Here is a 23,383-nt window from a genome sequence, read left to right as displayed (position 1 = left end):
AGGGCAACTGGGAGCCCCTAGAGGTGGGAGGCTGTGAGCCAGGGTCACGATATGCCCCATGCATGGTATACGGAAACAGCACAGAACTTTGGTCAGAAGATCTGTGTTTGAAATGCTTCTTCTAACCACACAGCCTTGGGCAAATCACTTCATTGGAGCAGAAGACTCAGTCTTCCCAAATGTAAAAAGGAATACTTAATCCCTGCCCTGCCCTACTGACCAGGGCACCGTCTGGGATTACACAAAGGTATTCCCACAAAGTCTGTCCTAAAGGCTAAAGCACTCCACACCCTGCACTTTATCTGCAAAGAGGAGCACAGAACCTGCCTCGTGGGGTTATTATGAGGATTATATGAGCTGTGGCCCACATTATGAGGATTATGTGAGCTATGGCCCACACCCGATAAACACTCAGCTGGCACACACTAGTCTTGCTGCCATTGTTGCTGTTATTATGTGTCTGACTCTCCCCCTGGGTGCTCTGGGCGTTTCTATTGAGCCCCTTGAAGGCAGAGCTCACGGCTGATTCGCCTCTAGGTTCCAAGCACCTAGCGCTCTCAGGGTGCAAAAGAACTGCCCAGAGAGCACTGGGCATGTGAATGAATGAGTGAGCGAATGAATGAATGGGTTTATGCAAAAGCTCTCCTGAGAAGGCAGTGAGACTCAGCCCCTGACTCAGCCATCAGGGCCTAGGGCCCCCACGGAGCCTGGGAGTTCGAGTCCCCCTCCCCCCCGGTCCTGACCTTCTGCGTGGGTGGCCTCGGCCAGATCTGGGCCATGTCCAGCTGTGGGAGGGCACAGCATCTAAATGGACACATGGGTGGGAAAGCTTAAAAGAACTTGGGCCACTCAACTTGTGGAAGGCTGAGATGCCTTTTACTTCCTCCCCTTCTTCCTTCTTTCCTGGAAGAAATTTCTTTAAGCTAGAATTTACGTACCGTAAAATGAACGGGGTACACAAAGTACACAGTGTAGCGAGTTTTGACAAATGAAGTCGCCCATGTAACCAGCACCCCAATCGAGATAGAGAACATTCCTGTCACCCACTTATCCAGTGTCCTTGGAACAGAAGGTGCCTTCAGTCCCCCAAGTGGGTGTGGACAGGTGTGGGTGGGATTGCACACTGTGGGCTCTTTCACGTCTGGCTGCTTTTGCTCAGCTAATGGCTGTGAAATGCATCCGTATTGTGTGTCACACTCCTTCCGGTTGCCAAGTAGTGTGCTGTTGTATAAAAATACCACATTTTGTTTATCCGTCTGCCTGTTGGTGGGCATTTGCTTGTTTTCAGTTGGAAAACTATCATGAAGCAGGCTGCCCCAAGCCTGGTGGTTGTTACCACCTGTTCTTCAGGGTCAGGAGGCCACACGAGGGATTTACACGAGCAGGGTGAGCAGGGCCACCACTCATGATCACGGGGACCATGCACAGCCAGCAGGCTGGTGGGGCAGGAGAGCAAGCGGGGCTCGAACCAGCGTGGGTGTGCTTCCCCTGAGCTCTGTGGGGCTACAGCCTAAGGCCACCCATTTCCAGCTCCCCATAGGTGCCCTGGGGGCTGGTGGGCTGGTGGGCTGGCAGGCTTGTGGGCAAGACCACAGGCTACCAAGGCATCTGCGTCCTGCAGCATCACTGTGCTGGTCCTTCCTCTAGGAGGCTTTAAATGGGGTTGGGTCCTAGAGCGTCTGGGTGGCCCAGCCGGTTAAGCGTCCACCTTTGGGTCAGGTCGTGATCTCACAGTTCGTGGGCTTGAGCCCCGCATCTGGCTCTGTGCTGACAGCTCAGAGCCTGGAGCTGCTTTGGATTCTGTGTCTCCCTCTCTCTCTGCCTCTCCCCCACTCATACTCTGTCTCTCTCTCTCTCTCAAAAAATAAACAAACATTAAAAAAGAAAATGGGGTTGGGTCTGGCCTTCTGGGAAGGTTTTCCTGTTGCACAAGAATAGACACAGTAATTTCTCAAGTCTTTGCCACCAGGATTCTTAGCCTCCCCCGGGGGCAGGGCGAGGTAGGGGTTGGGGGTGGGGCGTGCGATCAGGCATGTCAGAGTTCTGTCACTGTAACACCCCTCGCTCGCTGTGGGACCCTGGACCGGCGACTTCCCCTTGCAGAGTTTCTGTGTCTGTTTCCTCATCTGTCCAAGGCCCACATCCCTGCCTTCCAGGTTCGTTCTGATGGCTCCTTAAGATACCGTTTATGACATGCTGTACACAGAGCCTGGCATTCAGGAAATCATAGATGGCAGCGATGAGGAATATTCTGTGGCCTCTTGATCTAGTGCCTAAAATAACTTCCACTGCGTCAGAAAAGGTCTCCTGGAGGTTCTGGAAGGAAGCAGCCCCAGCCGCTGCTGCCTCCTGGACGGACAAGGGTTGGGAAGAAGGACAGGACCAAGTAACCCCTGTCCCTTGTGTTTCCAGACCTGTCTTCCCCGGTGGAAGTTCTGCGTGAGCGACACAGAGAACAACTTGGGCTTCGCCCTGGGCCCTATGTTTGTCAAAGCGACCTTTGCGGAGGACAGCAAGAGCATAGTGAGTGCCTCGCCTTGCACACAGGCTGTGACATCGCACCTGCAGTAGCCCTTCGTGAACCTGACAGCCCACACTTCTGTCTGCTCTGGACCTTTCCTACTCCGGGCCAGGGCTCCAGCCTTAACCCAAAGTTCCTGTTTTCTGAAGCCTTGAATGCCAGGAGTTATTTGGGATAGCTCTATAATTGAGTGGCAGGCACTGTAGCTGTATTGCCCTTTAACCCCGCAAGGCCATTCCAGCCATCTCTGCCTCTACCTCCAAAGGGAACGAGGGGCCCAACGAGCTGGTGTTGGCAGAGCAGCTCTGGCCTGGAGGGTGACATTTTTCTTACCCTGTGGGTGACGGGTTTGTTCTGGACACGCAGAGGAACATCATGGCTACGTGTGTGAAGACAGCCAGGCCCCAGTCCAGATCCTGGATCCATCACCTCCTGGTGGGGTGACTTGGGACAGTTTTTCTCCCTTCACCGTTAACTTGGAAGTGGGGCTGTCCATCCCGCGGTGGGAGACAAAATGAAATACCGCACACAAAACAAGGGCTCAGTGAGTGGTAGCTATTATATTATTATTATTATGTTATTGTTACAGTTTTTGTTCCTGATTTTAATTATGTAGATATTATCTGCAGTCAGATGTTAGCAAAGGGAGACTCCCATTCCTTAGGCGACTCGACTCGCCTGTGAGCAGCTGATACAGAATCTTCGTCTAGTTCTGTCAGCCGCCAGCCCCTCTGCTCTTTCTGCTGCACGACTTCCTCCCCCTGCTCTAGCATCTTTGGCCTCCGGGTCTGCCTGTGACATTATCGCCCTCAAGAGAAGCTGGTCATCTCCAGCCTGAGCACAGCATTGCTGAGACTGCTTCTCAGAACTCGGGTTCTGTAGATTTTAAAACCCATTCCATCAATAAAGAAATCCTGTGGGCCAGTAAGTCTGAGAAAGACTAATAAAACTTTTACACTCTCCAGAAGAACCACAGTGCATGTTATACGCCAAAGGTTCTGAAAAGTCCTGCAGAGGAGAGACTTTTCCAGCTTCCCCAAAGCTTGTCCTACGCATATTTGGCCATGGAGCTCTGTTTATGGAGGTCCAGTCTTGTCCTGCAGGACTTCAGTGCTCTGAGGAACAAGGTTGGGGAAGTGGCTGGGGCTCCCCTTCTTCGCCCAGCACTCACAGCCTGAGGTTCTGAGCTGTGATCTGAGTTTCGACTCTGGCCCGGGGCCTCCCTTCTGCCTGGGGTGTCTGTCCAGTGCCCAGACCTCACTGGTCAGCTTCTCTCTCCTCAGGCCAGCGAGATAATCCTAGAGATCAAGAAGGCATTTGAGGAAAGCCTGAACACACTGAAGTGGATGGATGAGGACACTCGGAGATCAGCCAAGGAGAAGGTGAGGCTGGCCCGGTGCCTGATGGGATGGCGGAGGCTTCCCGCCTGTGGGGCCACAGCCACGGACGAAGGAGGGTGCGTGAAGGGAGACCAGTCCCAGCTAGTAAGCCCGGCGTGGACGCTGTCCTGCCCTCAGGGGGTGAACAGCCCAGCAGGATGGAGGGACAGCCTTGACCACATGATTGCATTAATAACTGTGTAAAAACAGACCGTGTTGAGCACATGAGAGAAAAATGCAGGGAGATGTGACATGTCTAACGAAGAGGGAGGGACTTGATAGAGTCCAGCGGGGGACAGCCAGCAAAGGCTTCCCTCGGGACGTGACATTTAAGCAGAGGGCCAAAGGGTAAGTAGAAGTCGGGCAAGAGAGGAACCTTTCCAGAAAGAGATGTGGAAACCCCAAGCAGGAGGACCTGCCCGTGTCCCTTTGGTCCAGAGCCCGAGGCCAGCCAGCCCTGCTGAGCGCTCAGTGTCCGCCGTATCTCTCCTGTCTAGGCAGACGCAATCTACAACATGATAGGCTACCCCAACTTCATCATGGACCCCAAGGAGCTCGACAAAGTGTTCAATGACGTGAGTGGCTCCCACCCTGCCCCCTTGCGTTCCCAGATGCCCCTGGAGGTCCGCAATTGGGGACGAGCAGAGGCAGGCTGGGTCCAGGTGGGATGCTGGAGGCACCTTGACTGTCAGGACATCTCAAGATGCGGTGGTGGGAGGTGTGGGGATGGGTTCTCTGCTCCTCCCCTCCTGGGCCCACCTCCCCCGAGCCTCTGTCAGTCAGTGCCCAGCCCTCAGTGCCAAATGGTGCCACGTGCCCTGCCAGACACTCCATTTCATGGGCAGCTCCATTGGATGAGTGGGAATCATGGAGGTGAGCAGACCCTGGAAGGCACAGACAGAATTGATGCCCCTAAAATATCAGGGAGCCCCTCATACCACCTTTTCCTTCCCAGGCCCCCAAGTTGCCTCCTGTCCCCAGGGGCCTCCCCCACCTTCCCAGAAAAACCTGGACCTCATTTGGACCTTAAATGCTAATGGGAAAGAGGAAGCATGAATCCCAAATGCACATTTAAGCTTAAATGAGGCAACAGGGGTGCTTGATATATTCCTGGGAGTTGGAACTTTTGGCAGGTCATTCCTTTAAATGGATTGTATTTCTGCCCTGAAAGATAGTTTTATATCTTTTTGTGATTGAAATTTGTGAATTCAGGCATTTTTGCAATTATAATAACCTCTCATCATGGCTCTATTTAAAACCCAAGAATATTAAAACTACTTCTGAGAATATGGGACTGACTCATTCTGCAGCGTGTTTCCTTCAGAATAATTTAAGATGCCCCAGGGTGTCACAATACAGGATCCAGAGGCTCTTGCGGACAGCCCACAGGATCAGAGTCCTGTCCCCAGGGCCCCAGCATCTTACCAGAGCCCTGACGAGAAGCCAGAAAGCCCTGGAGCCGATCTGAGGGAGAACCTTGCCCCCTGAAAAGAGCTGAAAGGCTGGGCTGAGTGCTAAGGAAAATGTGCAGTGATGCCTGTCCCCTGACGTGTCAGAGACAGATCCCGGCTCGATTCATGTGCTATCCAGAGTGGTAGCTACAAGCCACGACTGTTTAATTAATTAAAATCTAAATACATTAAAATTTAATTAAATGTAAAAGTCACACTAGCCACGTTTGAAATGCTCAGTAGCCACATGTGGCTGGTATCTACCATACGGGATAACGCGGGCATGGAACATGTCCCTCATCATGGATTGGACAGCACTGGAGGGATTTCCTGCCTAAGGCCCAGGCGCTGCCGCAGGCTGTGATACTGCTTGGTATTGAGCGGTCCTGGTGAAGTTCTTACCGTGTCCTCGAAAGGGAGAGGGGAGGGTGCCGGGCCCCAGCAGGGTCAGGGCCAAGGCAGGAAGCCACCAAGCCTGCGGTGGCTCCATTCCATCCTCTGACCTGTGGACCCATCCCTTAACCTCGTGGGGTCTCAGCTTCCTCAGTTTTAGAAGAAGGGGTTTGCCTTTCGAGGAGCCGGGGGGCCTCCTGGCCTGGGTACGCTCTGATCTTGTGATTTCGCTTCCTCTTGTCCAGTACACAGCAGTTCCGGACCTCTACTTCGAGAATGCCATGCGGTTTTTCAACTTCTCCTGGAGGGTCACTGCTGACCAGCTCAGGAAAGCTCCCAACAGAGACCAGTGAGTCCCTGGGCCTTGCTGGGAAGAAGTAGCTCCCAGAACACAGGGTGCTCTGGGCTGAGCTTGCCTTTGTCGCACATGCACCACGTGCCCACCGTGACTCTCCTAAGTGCCATCTGAGGAGTGGGTACCGTGGTTTTCCCACTTTTCAGATGCAGAGACCAGGGACCAAGGAAGTGTGCCCAGCCAGGAGCTGGGACTGGCCCAGGTCTGTGTGCCCCCGGTGCCCAGCCTGTTGGCAGAGTAGTGGCCTCTAGACTTGAGCGGCCCGGCCTCACGTCCTGGTTCCACAGCTTCAGTGTTTAGACCCTTTGCCTTGTTATCTGCAGATAAGATGGGAGGAGCCTATGGACAGTCAAGTGTGAGAACTTCGCAGGAGTGTCTGGCCCAGAGGAGGCCCTCGGTTAGGGAGGATTCCAGACGGGCCCCCAACAGCTGTGGTTCCCAAACCTCACTGCATATCAGGGCCCTCTGGGGAAGTTGTGTGTGTGTGTGTGCGTGTGTGTTTTCCTGAGGAAGGTTTTTTTTTTTTTTTTATGTTTATTTGTGAGAGGGAGACTGCGCATACGCACGTGGGAGGGGCAGAGAGAGAGGGAGACAGAGGATTCCAAAGGGACTCTGCGCTGACAGCAGAGAGCCCGATATGGTATTCGAACTCACGAACTGTGAGATCATAACCTGAGCCGAAACCAAGAGTTGGACGTTCAACCCACTGAGCCACCCAGGCGCCCCTCCTGGGGAAGTTTTTTTAAATACAGCTTTCGCCTGGACCTCAAACCTTCTTAAAATAATCTGGAATGAGCTCTGGCATCTGTCATTTTTTGAGCAGTCTCCTTGGAAAAATCTTCTGTTGTCAACGCAGCTCTAGTTCTCAAAATAAGCTCCCTCCACGCCGAAAACATTTTGCAGAATAAATCTTACCAAGGTGGAAGCAACTTCTCTTTGCCTCTGGTGCCCCCTCGTGGCCAACCGAGGTTTGAACATCTCTGTTTCCTCTGTCTCCAGACTATGGCACAGATACTGCCACAAGGTTCCGAATTTATCTGAAGTCTTTAATTTAACTTAAAATTTATCATTTAAATTCTGCCTCCTGCCCGTTCATGTAACCATGTGTTTTTAAAAAATATGAATTTTCAGGGGCGCCTGGGTGGCTCAGTCGGTTGAGCGTCCGACTTCGGCTCAGGTCATATCTCACGGCCTGTGAGTTCGAGCCCCGCGTCGGGCTCTGTGCTGACAGCTCAGAGCCTGGAGCCCATTTCAGATTCTGTGTCTCCCTCTCTCTCTGCCCCTCCCCTGTTCATGCTCTGTTTCTCTCTGTCTCAAAAATAAATAAACATTAAAAAAAATTTTTTTTAATTAAAAAAAAAATGAATTTTCAATTTCCCAGTATCTTTCCATGGCTTCAGTTACCCACCAACACATCTCTGTGGCGCTTACCTGGAGGAGACAGAGTGAACTGTCTAAACTCTTGGAGAAAACGTCCTTCCTGTCTCACTCTGCTCCTTTTTTTTTTTAAGTTTATTTATTTTGAGAGAGAGAGAGCGAGCGCCTCAGTGGGGGAGGGCAGAGAGAGAGGGAGAGAGTGAATCCCAAGCCGACTCCACATTGTCAGCGCAGAGCCTGATGCAGGACTCGAACTCACAAAACGTGAGATCATGACCTGAGCTGAAACCAAGAGTTGGACACAACCAACTGACTCAGGCACCCCAGCACTCCACTCCTTACTGAACTTCCCCCCCCCCATTCCAGAAAAATTATCAAGTGGACAGATGTTTCTACCACTAGGTTCCCTTCTACATTCTTTGTTTTTAAATTTTTTTTTAGGTTTTATTTTTTTAACTAATTGTGCACCCAACATAGGGCTTGAACTCACAACCCCGAGATCAAGAGTTGCACACTCCACCCACTGAGCCAGCCAGGCACTCTGCCCCACTTCTACACTCTTGAAAAATTATTGGACCCCAAAGAGTCATTTTTGTATGGCGATTATATCAATTTATTATAAATGTTATTAAAAGGAACTATTTTCTTACAAAATATTTAGTGAGAAAAAGGTATTATTTTACTTTTTGCCTATTTCCTTGATATCCGGCTAAATAGAAGACAGCTAGATTCTTTATCTGACGCTGTGTTCAATCTATTGCAATATCTTGTTTTGAAATATATAAAGAAAACCTAGCTTCATGCAGACACGAAATTGGGAAAGGCAGGAATGCTTTAGTAGTCTTTTCTGATACTTGTGCACACTCTTTGTCGATACTACACCAAAACTCAGCAAGTAATAATTTGTTAAAGGTTAATCTCACTGTGGAACCTGAACCCATAGTCATGAACTTTTCCTACTCTGTTACACTAAAACCCATCAGTCTGTCTTGCACTTTGAATGGATCTTTTAGCCAGCCCTAATTTGTCACATCACACATCGGTCATTTGGGAAACAATGGCCCTGCTGACTTTTACATACCTTCCCCCCAAATCCACATTTGTTCATATCACTGTTGACCTCCTGAGAAAAGTCTTTAAGTATTGGGAAGCTGTCAAGTTTGGAGGGACTAATACAAGTTCTTGTAATTTTACTAATTAAGTAATTAATTTTGCTTGAAACTTCAAAGTTTCTTTTTAATTTTTAAAAAATTCTGCGGCGCCTGGATGGCTCAATCGGTTAAGCATCTGACTTCGGATCCGGTCATGATCTCAACGGTTCATGAATTCAGGCCCCTCATCAGGCTCCATGCTCATCGTGTGGAGCCTGCTTGGGATTCTCTCTCTCTCTCTCTCTCTCTCTCTCTCTCTGCCCCTCCCCAACTCACAATTTCTCTCTCTCTCAAAATAAATCAATAAACTTAATTTTTTTTTTTTTTAGTTTTTTAGTTTTTATTTTTGTAAGTAAGCTCTATACCCAAGCTCTGTTTTTGTAAGTAAGCTCATAACCCATAGATCAAGAGTTGCATGCTCTGGGGGGCACCTGGGTGGCTCAGTCAGTTAAGCGTCCGGCTTCGGCTCAGGTCATGATCTCACAGTTCGAGGGTTTGAGCCCTGCATCAGGCTCTGTGTGGACAGCTCAGAGCCTGGAGCCTGCTTTGAATACTGTGTCTCCCTCTCTCTCTCTGCCCCTTCCCTGCTTGAGCTCTCTCTCTCTCCCTCTCTGTCTCTCAAAAATAAGTAAATATTTAAAAAAAGAAAAAAAGATGTTCCTAAATGGGGCGTCTGCATGGCTCAGTTCAGTTAAGCCATTGACTCTTGATTTCAGCTCGGATCACGATCTCACAGTTCGTGAGTTCGAGCCCCCATTGGGCTCCGCACTCACAGTGTGGAACCTGCTTGGGATTCTCAATCTCTCTCTCTCTCTCTCTCTCTCTCTCTCTCTCTCTGCCTCCCCACCCACCCACCCAAAATAAGTAAATAAACTTGAAAGAAAGAGAGAGAGAGAGAGAGAGAGAGAGAGAGAAAAGGGAGCAAGGAAGAAAGAAAAATGTTCCCAAATGGAATGGGGTTTTTTTTCCTGGTGAGGAGCACGGTGACCACTGGAGCAGCTGGTGCCCCTGTCTTGAGTCACACTTAGGCTCCAGAAACTTTACCCACTGTTGCAAATGTCAACATGTCACAAAGGCAAGTAACGATTTAACATTATCGTGAAAATAGCTTTGACCTTGCAGACCCCCCCAAGGGAATTGAGAGCCCCTCCCAGTGTCCACAGACCACACTTTGAGAGATGCTTTGCAGCAGTGGCCTGCCTGCCTGCCTTCCTTCCTTCCTTCCTTCCTTCCTTCCTTCCTTCCTTCCTTTTTTAATTTTAATGTTTGTTTTTGAGAGCATGAGCAGGGGAGAGGCAGAGAGAGAGGGAGACAGAATCCGAAGCAGGCTCCAGGCTCTGAACTGTCAGCACAGAGCCCGACACAGGGCTTGAACTTACGGACTGTGAGATCATGACCCGAGCCAAAGTTGGATACTTAACTGACTGAGCCACCCAGGCGCCCAGCCGTGGCCTGTCTCTCTTTGTAAGAGGCTCACTGTTCCTCCGTGTGTGTGACGTCGGATTTCACCAATCCCTTGTCTGCAGACAGTTGGGGTTTTTCTGGTTTTTCCCTCCAAAACAGTGATGCTAAGGATGTCCTTGTACGTGTGTGCACTTGGGGCCGGGGTTAAGGCTCCTGATATCCTCCAGACCGGCTGACCCCACCTGTGTGTCCTTGCAGGTGGAGCATGACTCCGCCCATGGTGAACGCCTACTACTCGCCCACCAAGAATGAGATCGTGTTTCCTGCCGGCATCCTGCAGGCGCCATTCTACACCCGCTCCTCACCCAAGTAGGATGCTTGGGGTGCTCCCGTCCTGTCTCCTTCCCCTGCCCCTCAGTGGACGCCTGGCCCAGCCCTGTGGCCCACAGCCACACTGAGTGCTCTTTGTCCCACTGGCCCGGGGAGCTTGGGACGTCCACTCCCCGCCCCCCACCCCCCACCCCGTGCTTCCCTCCAGGGGTCTCCAGGATCCAGAAGCCCTTGCAGAGTGGGGATTTGGGGGCATGTCATGGAGTCAGGAGCCCCATCTAGGGGAATGCCCTTCCAATGGTATCTTAGAGCCATCACAGCCAGGGAGGTGGAGGGGTGAGGGCCCTGTCGCACACAGACAAGGTATGGGGCCCTGAGTTTGAATCCCAGGTCTGCTCTTTGCTCACTGCGTGGCCCGTGGACAATGTGATCAAGCCATTCCAAGTGGCTTGCTCATTCATAGATCGGTCATTAATGCCGAACCCTTTTGAGGGGACCAAAGAGGACAGTGCCGTTCTGTGGAGCATCACATACAGTGCTTGGCACCCATTGGGCACAGGCTGACCACAGCCCGCTTGCCCAGCCTCTCAGTGGCCTCAGGGGACTGGCTGGAAGTTCAAGCTGTGGCCATGTCCCTGCAGAGCGCCACAGGACCCTGCTGTTTCTCCAGACACAGGAAGCCGTGTCCTCTTGTGACGTCACCCTCACTCTTGTTTCCTCCCCTCCAGGGCCTTAAACTTTGGTGGCATTGGTGTTGTCGTGGGCCACGAGCTGACTCATGCTTTTGATGATCAAGGTACGACTCCCTGGGGCCCCCTTCAGACCGGGCACATTGACTCCTGGCCCCACTGCTTCTGCTTTGCTCTCATCGCTTCCAACAGTCTGGAGGCAGATGGATCTGGGTTCAGTCCTGGGCCTGCCTCCCGTCATCTGAATGAACTTTAACAAGTCCTGTCATTCTCCAGGCCTCTTCGTCCTTGTCTGTGAAGCAGGCGTGGCAATTCCGACCTCATGGGGTGATTGTGGGGACTGTGTCAGACACAAGGGGGTTCCTGGAAGGTGTCCCATACTCAGGAGTGGGTGTTAGTAGTCCTCAGGGAGCACAATTCCTCCTCCACTCCAGAGACTTCTCTGGCCCCACCGCCAGCAGAGGAGTTGAAGTCATTCGCCTCCTCATCAGAAAATGTCCAGAATTCTCATTCCCTCCTGCCTTGGGGATTCCAAGGCCAAAAAGGAAGAGGCGGGACTTTAGAGGCCGGGGCCTGTCTGTGACCCCAGTGCTGCTGACTCCATTTACCCCTTCCTGGGCTCAGGGAACAAGGCCCTTCGCCAGCCTTGACAATGACTCCCGCTCCACTGAAATTGTGGACAAGCTGACCCTTGGCCCGCATCCCGTTGCTCCATTCTCTCACTGCCACCTGCCACCCAGCCCGCCTGGCTCATCCTCCCAGCTCCTCTGGCCCCCAGACCGGCACCATCTCCCCAGTGCTGGTGGGTAGAAGGGAGGTGGGCGGGTGGAGCCATTTCTCACTGGGAGGAGAGGCTCCGTTAGACAGCTACACATGCCAGCTCTGCCTCTCCTTCCCCTTGACCTGACGCTTCCTTCTGAACCCACAGGACGAGAGTACGACAAGGATGGGAACCTTCGGCCCTGGTGGAAGAACTCGTCCGTGGAGGCTTTCAAGCAGCAGACCGAGTGCATGGTGGGCCAGTACAGCAACTACAGTGTGAACGGGGAGCCAGTGAACGGCCGGCACACCCTCGGGGAGAACATTGCCGACAACGGGGGCCTCAAGGCGGCCTATCGGGTAAGAGCTCACCCCCCGCACATGCCCCGGCCCAAGTCTGGGTCTGTGCAGGTGTCTCCTCAGTAAAGAGTCATTAGAGACCAGCTTGGGCAAACTGTAGCCACTCCATGAGCTGTTTCCCCGTCTGCAAAATGGGCGAGAACTGATGGAGAAGCTTGCGGAAGTCCCTAGCACAGAGCGTGGCACACAGAGGGCTTTCCAGCCTTGAGTCTGGCCCAACTAGGAGACATAGGAGAGGGCTTAGGCTGGACCTACCTGACGACCTTTTCAAGGAAAGCCACCATTAATTCAGACAGCAGTGGGCCCGGGAGGGAAAGGGAGGGAAGGGACACCGTCATAGAGCCAGTTCCGGGTTCAAGTCCTGGCTCTGGAGTAAGTCACTTAGCCTCCTCGAGCCCCAGTGTGCTTGACTGTGAACACCTACTCCCTACATCACTGGCGTGGCAGAATGTTGACACAGATAGGGGCATCTGGGTGGCTCAGTCGGTTAAGAGTCCAACTTCAGCTCAGGTCATGATCTCACAGTTCCTGGGTTTGAGCCCCACGTCGGGCTCTGAGCTGACAGCTCGGAGTCTGAAGCCTGCTTCAGATTCTGTGTCTCCCTCTATCTCTGCCCCTCTCCTGCTTCGCTCTGTCTCTCTCTGTCTCTCAAAAGTAAATAAATGTTTAAAAAAAATTTTTTAAAAAGAAAGTTGGGCACAGAGTGACACTCCGAAAGGTCAGCTGAACTGGAAGGGAGAGAGAGCAGAGGCCACGAGAAGAGAAGGAGATGTCTCTCAAAAGAGCAATACAGGGGCGCCTGGGTGGCACAGTCGGTTGGGCGTCCGACTTCAGCCATGTCACCATCTCGCGGTCCATGAGTTCGAGCCCCGCGTCGGGCTCTGGGCTGATGGCTCAGAGCCTGGAGCCTGTTTCCGATTCTGTGTCTCCCTCTCTCTCTGCCCCTCGCCCGTTCATGCTCTGTCTCTCTCTGTCCCAAAAATAAATAAACGTTGAAAAAAAAAAAATTAAAAAAAAAAAAAAAAAAAAAGAGCAATACAGAGCCTCCTTCTCACCGTGACAGGAAGAGCAGAAATAAATAAATGAGGTGCCATTTATTGAGGCCTTATTATGTGCCAGACTCTGCTCAGTACCCCCACAATTTTACCATTAGGTATTACAGCCCCCATTTTGCAGGTGAGAAAACTGAGCCCAGAAACACTCAATAACCTGCCTGAAGTCCAGGAGTCAGTGAAAATGTACTGAAAACCTTCTGCCCACCATGGGCTGCCTTAGGCACTGGAGATTTTGTGCCAAGACAGACAGGAATCGTGCTCTCACAAAACTCACAATTTTGTGGGGCAGGGGAGGGGGAAGAAAGCCAATACACAAGTAAACAAATAAGATAATTTCAAGTACTGATAAGATGAAGAATATAAAATAGGGCAAGGTAGTGAAAAATAAGGGGGGAGAGTGGTCAGGGTAGGCCTTCTGGAGGGGATGACATTGGAATTGAGACCTTGAATGACGAGGAAGAGGCAGGGAAAGCTGGAATAGAATAGTACGTGCAAATGGACACAGCCCGGCATGGTCAAAGACAGGAAGACAGGCAGGGGTGGAGCGGAGGGAGGGGATGTTGGAGGAGTGATCGGGACCAGAGCTCACCAGGTCTGGGTCAACGGCTTAAGGAGCTTGGGTTTTGTTCTGTACAATGGGAGCTGCCGCACGATTTTTAAAAAGAAGAATGACACGATCTAATTTATCCTTTAAAACAAGGGTCAGCAAACCTACACCCTGTGGGCCAAATCCAGCTTTCAGCCTGTTTTTGTAAATAAAAAATTTAGGGGGACACAGCCAGGCCTGTTCACTTCCACGTTGTCTGCAGCTGCTTTCACACTGACAATGCCAGAACTGAGTAGTTTCAACTAGACCCTTTGGCCTCCAAAACTGAAACTATTTACTTCACGGGAAAGTTTGCCAACCCCCACTTTATGAGGATGGCTTAAGATGCTGTGTCAGGAGGGGATTGGAATTGGACCAGCTCGAGGCGAGGAGTCTAGTTAGAAAGCTGTTGTGAGATTATCCGGCAAGAGAAGGGATAAAGCCATGGCGAGGGTAAGAAGTGGTCAGATTTGGATTGTTTGGATGATTGAAAGAGAAGCTCAGGGGGCCTGGCTCCCTCGGTCAGAAGAGTGTGTGACACTTGATCTCAGGGTTGTGAGTTCGAGCCCCACATTGAATGTAGAGATTACTTAACGATAAGATCTGGGGCGCCTGGCTCAGTCGGTTAAGCGTCCGACTTTCGCTCAGGTCATAATCTTGCAGTTCGTGAGTTTGAGCCCCGCATTGGACTCTGTGCTGACAGCTCAGAGCCTGGAGCCTGCTTTGGATTCTGTGTCTCCCTCTCTCTCTGCTCCTCCCCCCACTCATGCTCTGTCTCTCTGTCTCTCTCTCAAGAATAAATATTAAAAATTTTTTTAGGGGCGCCTGGGTGGCGCAGTCGGTTAAGCGTCCGACTTCAGCCAGGTCACGATCTCGCGGTCTGTGAGTTCGAGCCCCGCGTCAGGCTCTGGGCTGATGGCTCGGAGCCTGGAGCCTGTTTCCGATGCTGTGTCTCCCTCTCTCTCTGCCCCTCCCCTGTTCATGCTCTGTTTCTCTCTGTCCCAAAAAAAATAAATAAAAAAACGTTGAAAAAAAAATTTTTAATAAAATCTTTTTTAAATTATTTATTTATTTATTCTGAGAGAGAGAGGGAGAGAGAGCAGGGGAGGCACAGAAAGAGAGGGAGAGAGAAAGAATCCCAAGCAGGTTCCGTGCTGTCAGCACAGAGCCCGACATGGGGCTCGATCCTACGAAATGTGAGATCGTGACTTGAGCTGAAATCAAGAGTTGAATGCTCAACCAACGGAGCCACCCAGGCGCCCCCAAAATAAAATCTTTAAAAAAAACAAAAGGAAGAAAGAAAAAAAGAGAAGCTCAAAGAACTCTGGGGCTGGAGTCTGAGTAACTAGGCGGTTGGTGGTACCATTTACTGTGGTGGGAAGGCATATGTGCGTGCACGTGCGTGTGCGTGTGCGTGTACAACCTCTCATTCTGCTGTGCCATGTTAGCTCTGGGATGCATCGTGGAAATCCAGCTGAAGCAGTTGAATAAACAAGTCAGGAAAGAGGCTGGAGCTGGAAGGAGGCACTTGAGAGCTGTGGGTGTGTCGGTGGTATCTAAGCCTAGGGTTGAACACGCTCCCCTTCAGGATGAGTGCCGGTGAAGATCACTCCTCTAGCCTGAGCCGAGGCCCAGACTCCACAGTGTGAGTCCCCGCCCCAGCAGGGTAGAGCTTCCCGGGATCTCCCGCACTGGCCCTCCATTGTCGCCCTGTTTGCTCCTGTGTCAAGGGAGCCGCTGAGCTTTGTTTTCTCTGCTCCCAGGCCTACCAGAACTGGGTGGAGAAGAACGGGGCTGAGCAGACATTGCCCACCCTGGGCCTCACCAATAACCAGCTCTTCTTCCTGGGCTTTGCACAGGTGAGTTTGTTAGAGGAAAAAAACGCCAAACGCAGGCACATTCTGCCATCTTGAAGCTCCAAGAGCTCTGAGAGCCAAAAGGCAAGTTCCCCTCAATTGATAACCTTCTAGTTCATTGGCCCGTCCATCGGGCATCCAGTTTGTAAGGTGAGCTTCCTGCCATTAGAGAAATCCAGTGAATGCCATTAAAAGGTCTCCAGTATCAGGTAGATGAGAGGACAGGTAAGTGCTAAGGGCCTCCTGGTTCAGGGGTTCTAGAAGTTTCCTAAACTCAAAATGCCCCAGGATGTCCCTTGAGTTGGCATTAATGAATAGTCTTCTGTTGGTGCCCAGAGCCATAAACAGTTTTTTGTTCTGCCCAGGAGGTGAGTGATGTGGACTCAGTTCAAGGTTTTCAGACTGGTTTTAGGGCAGAACCCTTTGTTCAGATGAAATCTAATGCAGAGGCCCAGGACAGACCCAGGTAACTGCAGTAGAGGATGCTGGGATGGGGGACATCCCAGCCCAGCGTCTCTTCCCCACACGCTCGGCAGCCCCAGCTGACTCCCCAGGCTCTCAGAACCAGGCGGGGGCCCATCCCCCTACTGCCGTGGACGGGGGCAGTCTGGCAGCCTCAGGGCCCCATAGTGACCCAGCTTCTCCTTTGTTGCCTCACAAAGGTCTGGTGCTCTGTCCGCACGCCCGAGAGCTCCCACGAAGGCATCATCACCGATCCTCACAGCCCCTCCCGCTTCCGGGTCATTGGCTCCGTCTCCAACTCCAAGGAGTTCTCAGAACACTTCCACTGCCCCCCTGGCTCGCCCATGAACCCTCATCACAAGTGCGAAGTCTGGTGAGGGTGGGAGCACCTCGAGCCGAGACAGAGGATGAGCCCCCAGGTGGGGCCAACAAGGCCATCTCTCCATCCAGCGTCCAGGGCACCGCCCCTCCCCCCTGGCCACCCAGGGCCCCCCTACCCCGCACTGGAGGGTTTTCAGCCGGAACTGAGCCTACGATGTGGGTTCTCAACACAATCCGAGATTTGATCCCCTGTGAAGACCCTGGCATCCCAGGCACATGTGCGTCAACTCCAGTGGGCATTTGGGTATCAGGCTGGTTGCTCACCAGGCCTGGGCCCCACGCTGACAAGGGCAGTGGACGCAACCCCCCGCCCACATCCGGAGCCAGAAGCACCAGAAATGCCACTGTGTCAAATGCTTTAAAGATATATTTTTGGGGAAACTATTTTTTAAACGTGGAATACACTGGAAATGTTCAGGGAAATAATGAATTTAAAACACTTTTTTTTTTTTTTAAGGAAAGGATTGGTATATTTATTATATTCTGTTTTTCTAAATAACCTGTGGATAAGGGAAGCCCCACTGATTTACCCCTCTCCTCCTCACTCGCCGTGAGGTCGCCTGAGGCAGCCATCCCCAGCCACTGAGCGCGTCCCCAAGTAGAGAGCTGCCCATCCCTTGGCATTTACAGTTTCAGCCTCTGTCACCTGGTTTTGCAGTCGCAGGGTGTAGAGAGGAGAGGTGTGGAGGCCAGGAAGGGGCAGAGGCCAGCTCATGGGCACCGCCCCTCGCAGCTTGCCTGCCTCTGTCCCCAGAGTCCAACAGTGGGAACCCCAGCTAGGACGGTCTGATCCCCAAAGTTGCAGCAGGGAATTGATGGCTGCAGCAGGATGAGGCCAGGTCATGGCCTTCAAACCCATTCTGGGGCACCCCGATGCCCTGGGCCTGGACAGCAGAAGGCCTGCAAGACCTGGCCCTCCATCAGATCCTCTCTGCGTGCCGTAGATAGCCCCTCTCTGTCCCTCTTCTGGCAGCTGCATGTGTGTCCCAGGGTCTGGTTCCCTGTCTACAGCAGCCCTCCCAGCCCGGCCACTCCAGGGTCTGCCTTGCTGACCCGTTTCTGCAGAGGAAGGAGAAAAGAGAAGACCGCTCTCCTGTCCCACAGGGCCCAGATCCTCCCTCTGAGCTCCGTCCTGCACCCCTGGCCTGGGCTTGGGCTCCAGGGACCACATGCAGCCCCTCCTGCCCTCCCTCCATCTCTAGTGCCTTATCTGAGGCTGCAGCCCAGGCTCTACCCCAAGGAGACAACCCCCTACCAGGTGCCCCTTTGCTTCCTCAGTGAAGCCTTCAAGTGTCCTGACTATAATGCAAGGCCATACCCCCTACTCCCAGTGCCCACAGAGCTGCCCCTCACGGCGCCCTGGGAGCTCTAGCCTACAGGGCAGTGGCACCAAGGTCAGGAATCTGAAGGACTCCTGAACTTGCCCTGAGCCCCATCCCACCCTCAGCCCCTTGGGTTGAATCGAGACGATACTTGTAACTAGAGGGACTCCTCATCTGGAGATGTTTTCAGCCAAGGCAGACTGAGGAAAAGGTTCCCCCAATGTGATCAGTCTAGCCTGTGGGGTCAGGGAACCAGGAGTGGCTTCCCTCCTTGAAACTGTGGTGCAGGAGCTCTCTCTGGGGGAAGCAGGCCCCTGTGACTGAGGCCAGAGCAGCCAGTGCTCACCCTGGCTCTCCCTTCTCGGCAGCCCACGGCCTGGTCGTGCCCCGTCTCCTCGCCCCGGAAGTTAGAATCCTCCCTGCCCAAGAGGACCAGCCAGATCAGCCTCGGCACTGAGGTGGGGTGGGGTCCAGATGAGGCCCCTGGTCCCCGCAAGCAGCAGCCCTGGTCACTTTTCAGAGACGTGGGACAGGAGCCAGAGAAGGAGCTAGAGTTGGGGGCTTCCACACAGAGTTTGGATTTCCCAGCCCTAGTGCCCTCCAGGTACCTCCTCTACCCCCCTCGTCCTGCCTTCCCACCTTCCCCGTGGGCGGTCACAGTCCTCAGGGGTGTCTGTCCTCACCTTGGGCTGGGACCTCCCAACCAGAAGCAAGTGTCCCAGGGCTGAGGGTCCAGCCAGAGGGAATGTAGACTACATTCATTTCTTCAGGGTGTCCTGGGAATAGGCAGGGGCCAAGGGGGAGGAGGGCTCAGGCCCAGCAGGGACAGAAGCAAAGGGAGCACCCCCACTGTCCCTGCCGAGCTGAAAACAAGGCTGAGGAGGTGGACAGCTGCCCCGTGAGAGACCCCTCCCCTGAGGCCCGGGAGCCATAGGTCTGGCTTCTCTGCGGCTACTTGGATGTGGGGTTTGGGGCTGGGAATCTATTTTTTGTATTCTTACGTTTTGTGCTACTGTAGTTTCGGTGTGGCACTATTGTAACTGAAATAAACGACTTGTACCGAGCGCCATGTGACTGAGTGTGTGGCCTCCGAGGACAGTGCTTGGAGGCTATGGGAGGGCTCCTGGCCAGCACAGAGCTGCACACCGTCGCATGTGCATGGGGGCCAGCTGCACCCCTCCCCAGAGCAGAGGACTTGGACCCTGACAAGTGCCAGAAGGTTACTCAGTGCCTGTGCCCATCTGGCCGTCCTTCCTCCATCAATATGATCATGTGAGCACTCCCTGCTAGTGACAATGATGCATGTCCCCACTGTGCCCAAGGGGCATCCTAGAAAAATTGAATTTTCTGTTATCTTGGAGCAAAGGGTGTCGGCAGTGGGTTTCCAGGCCTCAGATGCTTGGCAGGGCAGACAGTAGATGAAATCAGAGAAGTTCAAGGAAAAGTGTCTGACATATACTCATGCCTCCTCCTGAGTTTTGCATACATTCTTCCTTCTCCCTAGAATGTTCTCTGACTTCTCTGCCTGATACACTCCTACTCATCCTTCAATGCCCAGCTCAGCATAACTTCTTCTAGGAAGCCCTTCCTGACCTCCAGTCCAGATCAGGTAGGATCACACAGGCTTCGCTCTCCTACCAGAATGTATTAGTGCCAGGGCCTGCCGTAACAGAGTACCACAAACTTGGTGGCTTATTGCAACAAAAATCTATTGTCTCACAGTTCTGGAGGCTAGAGTGCAAGATCAAGGGGTCAACAAAGTTAATCCTTCTGAAGAATGGGAGGAAGAATCTGTTCCAGGCCTCTTGCCTAGCTTCTGGCAATTTGCTGGCCATCTTTGGCACTCCTTGGCTTATAGAAGCATCACCAATCTCTGCCTTCATCTTTACATGGTGTTCTCCCTGTGTGCACATCTGGTATGTGTCTGAATCTCCCCCCCCCCCGCTTTTTATAAGGACACCAGTCGTATTAGATCAGGGCCCACCCTGATAACCTCATTTTAACTAATTACATCTGCAGTGATCCTATAAGATCATATTCTGAGGAACTGAGGGTTACAACTTCAACATACGAATTTGAGGGAACACAACTCAACTCATAACACAGAGGTTCCAGTTCTCTAGGCTGTGAAGGTGTCTGTACCATCTCCAGCAGCCCAGTGCCTGACACAGACCAGTGATGGAGTAGGGCTCAGTGACTGTTGGGTAAGTATGTGGATGAGTGGATTGATGGGTGCACAGGTAGATGATGGATGGATGGAGGAGTGGGTGGGTGGATGGATGGATAGGAGAATGGATGGATGGATGGGTGGGTAGGGGAATGGGTGATGGATGGATGGGTAGGTAGGTAGATGTATGGGTGGGTAGGTGGATGGATGGATAAGTGGATGGATGGATAAGTGGATGGATGGATGGATGGATGGGGGAATGGGTGGGTGGCTGGGTGGGTGGATGGTTGGGAAATGGGTGATGGATGGATGCATAGATAGGTATATGGATGGGTGGGTAGGTGGATGGATGGATGGATGGATGGGGGAATGGGTGGGTGGCTGGGTGAGTGGATGGTTGGGAAATGGGTGATGGATGGATGCATAGATAGGTATATGGATGGGTGGGTAGGTGGGTGGATGGACGGATAGATGGATGGATAAGTGGATGAATGGAAGAATGGCTGAACGGACAAATAGTCATAAGTAATATATCATTAAGGGAGCCATCCCACAACACACTAATGCCAGAGAAAACAAGCCCAGTGGGCTGGGGTGACCAGGGAAAACTTGCTGGAGAGCAGAGACTTCAGCTGAGCCTTCAATTCTGAAGGGGGAGAATTGGTGCTCGTACTTTGAACTGGACAGAGTGATGACCTGAGCAAGCACCTATTCAAGGGGCAAAACCCCTCAACCTGACTTGCTTTAAAAGGAATAAGTCATTTGTCTTAGACTCTATTTCTCTAGCTGTAAAATGGACATTTTTCTCTGCCTTCTCTTTGTTGTGACCCACAAATACTGGGGAGATGTGTGGATGCTTGAGAGACAGTGATACACTTTGAACCCCTCACAACATTCACACTAGGTGTGTGCCTGCCCCACGCGTACATGAGCTTATACATAACCCAGTGTCTCTCATCTGGACAGCTCAGCCTTATCCCCTCCAACTGTCTTTAGGAGAGCAACCTATTTAAAGATCACATCACTCCCCTTCACTGCATTTACTTGCCCTAGGACCTGGGCTCTGCCCAAATTGCCCCCGCCAGAGCTCCCTCTTGCCACTTTGAGCCTCCTTTCTGCACCTTCAATAGCCCCTGTCCTTCCCTGCCTGTCCCTCAGATTAGAATGTCCTCCATACACCCTTGCCAATGAATGAATGAATAGACATATGCATTTTTTCTTAAAGCTTCCACATGTGTGCCTACTGCAAATCAAGCCGTGTGCCGTGTCCTTGCACATCCTCTCCTTGAATGCTTACAGCAATTTCCTAAGACAGGTGCTTTAGCACCCAGATCAGAGGGGAATGGGGGCAGAGCTGAGTTCTGAACTCAGGCTGCTGGCAAGGAGCTGCCTGGGAAAATAGGAGAGGCTCCTAAGGAATAATGATGGCCTGGGGACCACACACACAGACACACACACACACACACACACACACACACATGCACACACACTGATGTGCCAAAGAGAGATGCCATTTTTCCCTGCAGAGAGCTGTCTTCCTGCTCCTCCCCTTTTCCCAGTGACCCAGTGAACAGGCCCTTCCCTCTCTCCTCCTCTGAGCCCTGGGGCCCCTTGCTTGTAGCAGCTGGTCTTACCTCTCAGCTCAGTGCAAGCCCCCACCCCCAAGCAGGAATTAAAACCCCAGCCTGACCCTACAGGGGTTTATCCTACAGTTGAAAAGATGAAAATACTTGCCAGATGCCACTAGAAAGCAAGTTGAAACTATGGGACTTCTAGCAGTGAGTAATTGTGTGAGCAAAGAGGCTCGGCAGGGGCCCTCTGGGAGGGCTGAAGAACTGCAGAAGGGAGGTGATGAGGGAGCATAAGGCAAGCTGAGGGCAAAGTACAGGCTAACAACACTCCTCCCCCCAAGGTGAGATATGTGTGATATTCCTCAGACACTCCTGGCTGCCCCAGAACAGGGGAAAGGAAAGAAAGCAGATGGTTGACTGATAGAGATCACAGTCATGCAGGACAGGAGTCTCCTTCAGTTTACAGATAACTTAGTAAACTGCAAGAAAAAGGCAATCTTATCCATAACCTATTCTCCAGAAATCTATAGACGCCATTTCTTGGAGGCCTAATATCACCCTCATCAAGAGGGAAGGGGGTTTAGGTGCTTGCCACGGTGATATGGGAAACAAAGGCAAATGAAAAATTAAATTCCCTTACTGCCTACAGCCCACTGAAGAGTCCTGAAACAGGCAGAGTGACCTCCCTCTAGGAGCTCAGTTGCCTCGATGATGACACCTTGCTAGGGGCAAAAGGGAATCTTGGCTTAACATTATCCTGCCCCAGGATTCTGTGAGTGTCCCTAAACACATAGAAATTCCTTTGCAAACTTCCTTTATCTTTAGCCCCCAAGTATATGTTGGCAATTATACTCCAAGCATATGGCCCCTGATATATATCTGAAGGGTCTCATGACTGAGGTTTTACCGAACAGTAATAAATGATGTTTTCCTAACAACAGCTAGCCCCTCAAGGTCCTGGAAACCTTGCTTCCAAAATTCCTTAGAGACTTACGCTGTCCTTAAACCCCTCCCAACCTGAAGGTATATAATCAGTCATTGTTCATAACCCCAGTGCAGCTCTTTCTGCCCACGGGTCCTGTCCCCGTGCTTTAATAAAATCACCTTTTTGTACCAAAGACATCTTCAAGGATTCCTTCTTGGCTGTCAGCTCTGAACCCCCCCCCCCCATCACCCCAAAACCCGATCAGAGGGACTGAAGAAGACACTAAACTTTAAGGAATCTAGGACAATTATAAACCCAATTTGAAATGGGCCAGACCTTTATGGAGAAAACTATAAGACTTTTTACGGAAGAACATGTAAGAAGACCTGAATTAAACACAGGGGAGCACCCTGGTCATGAATGGAAAGGTTCACTGGAATGCAAGGTGTCGACGTTCCCACAAGTTAATCTATAATTTCAGTGTTCTCTCAACCAAAACTCCAAGATCATTTTTCATGGCACGTGATAAGCCAACTCACACGGAGGAGAAAATGTGCAATGGCCAAGACCATTTTGAAAAAGAACAATGAGGGAGCTGGCCTGTCAGTATCTGTTATAAACTTATAGTAAATAATAAAGTGTGCTGCTGGTGTGTACAGATAGAGGAATGGAATGACTGGAATTTTGGGGAGAGCCAGAAACAATTCTCTGTATATGTGGGTATTAGTATAGGATAAAGGAAGCCCTTTAAATCAGCTGAGAAATGGTGAGCCATCTAACAAGTGGATGTTAGGACATCCACTTGGGAAAAAATGAATCTAGACCTCACCTCCCTCACACAACTCTCACACACAGTCACAGCAATAAATTCTACATGTACTAGAAACCT

The 23,383-nt window shown here is 51.7% G+C and overlaps 1 protein-coding gene across 5 annotated transcripts in view; it reads left to right on the top strand.

Moving 5' to 3' along the window:
• ECE1 (endothelin converting enzyme 1) overlaps positions 1 to 18,895 on the top strand; it is a 115,907-nt gene extending 97,012 nt beyond the window's left edge. For all 5 annotated transcript variants that reach the window (XM_030325623.1, XM_030325625.1, XM_030325626.1 and 2 more), the window contains exons 11-19: positions 2,413 to 2,523; positions 3,805 to 3,903; positions 4,398 to 4,475; positions 5,990 to 6,093; positions 10,290 to 10,400; positions 11,090 to 11,157; positions 11,979 to 12,169; positions 15,574 to 15,669; positions 16,329 to 18,895. In XM_030325623.1, the coding sequence (XP_030181483.1) occupies positions 2,413 to 2,523; positions 3,805 to 3,903; positions 4,398 to 4,475; positions 5,990 to 6,093; positions 10,290 to 10,400; positions 11,090 to 11,157; positions 11,979 to 12,169; positions 15,574 to 15,669; positions 16,329 to 16,505 (1,035 nt within the window). In that variant the 3' untranslated portion in view covers positions 16,506 to 18,895. The remainder of the gene's footprint in view (positions 1 to 2,412; positions 2,524 to 3,804; positions 3,904 to 4,397; positions 4,476 to 5,989; positions 6,094 to 10,289; positions 10,401 to 11,089; positions 11,158 to 11,978; positions 12,170 to 15,573; positions 15,670 to 16,328) is intronic.
• Positions 18,896 to 23,383: the final 4,488 nt, after the last annotated feature.

This window comes from Lynx canadensis, chromosome C1, assembly GCF_007474595.2.
Source record: "Lynx canadensis isolate LIC74 chromosome C1, mLynCan4.pri.v2, whole genome shotgun sequence".
Classification (NCBI taxonomy): domain Eukaryota; kingdom Metazoa; phylum Chordata; class Mammalia; order Carnivora; family Felidae; genus Lynx; species Lynx canadensis.
Note: the sequence above shows the minus strand (reverse complement) of the source record. Positions and strands in the feature narration are given on the sequence as shown.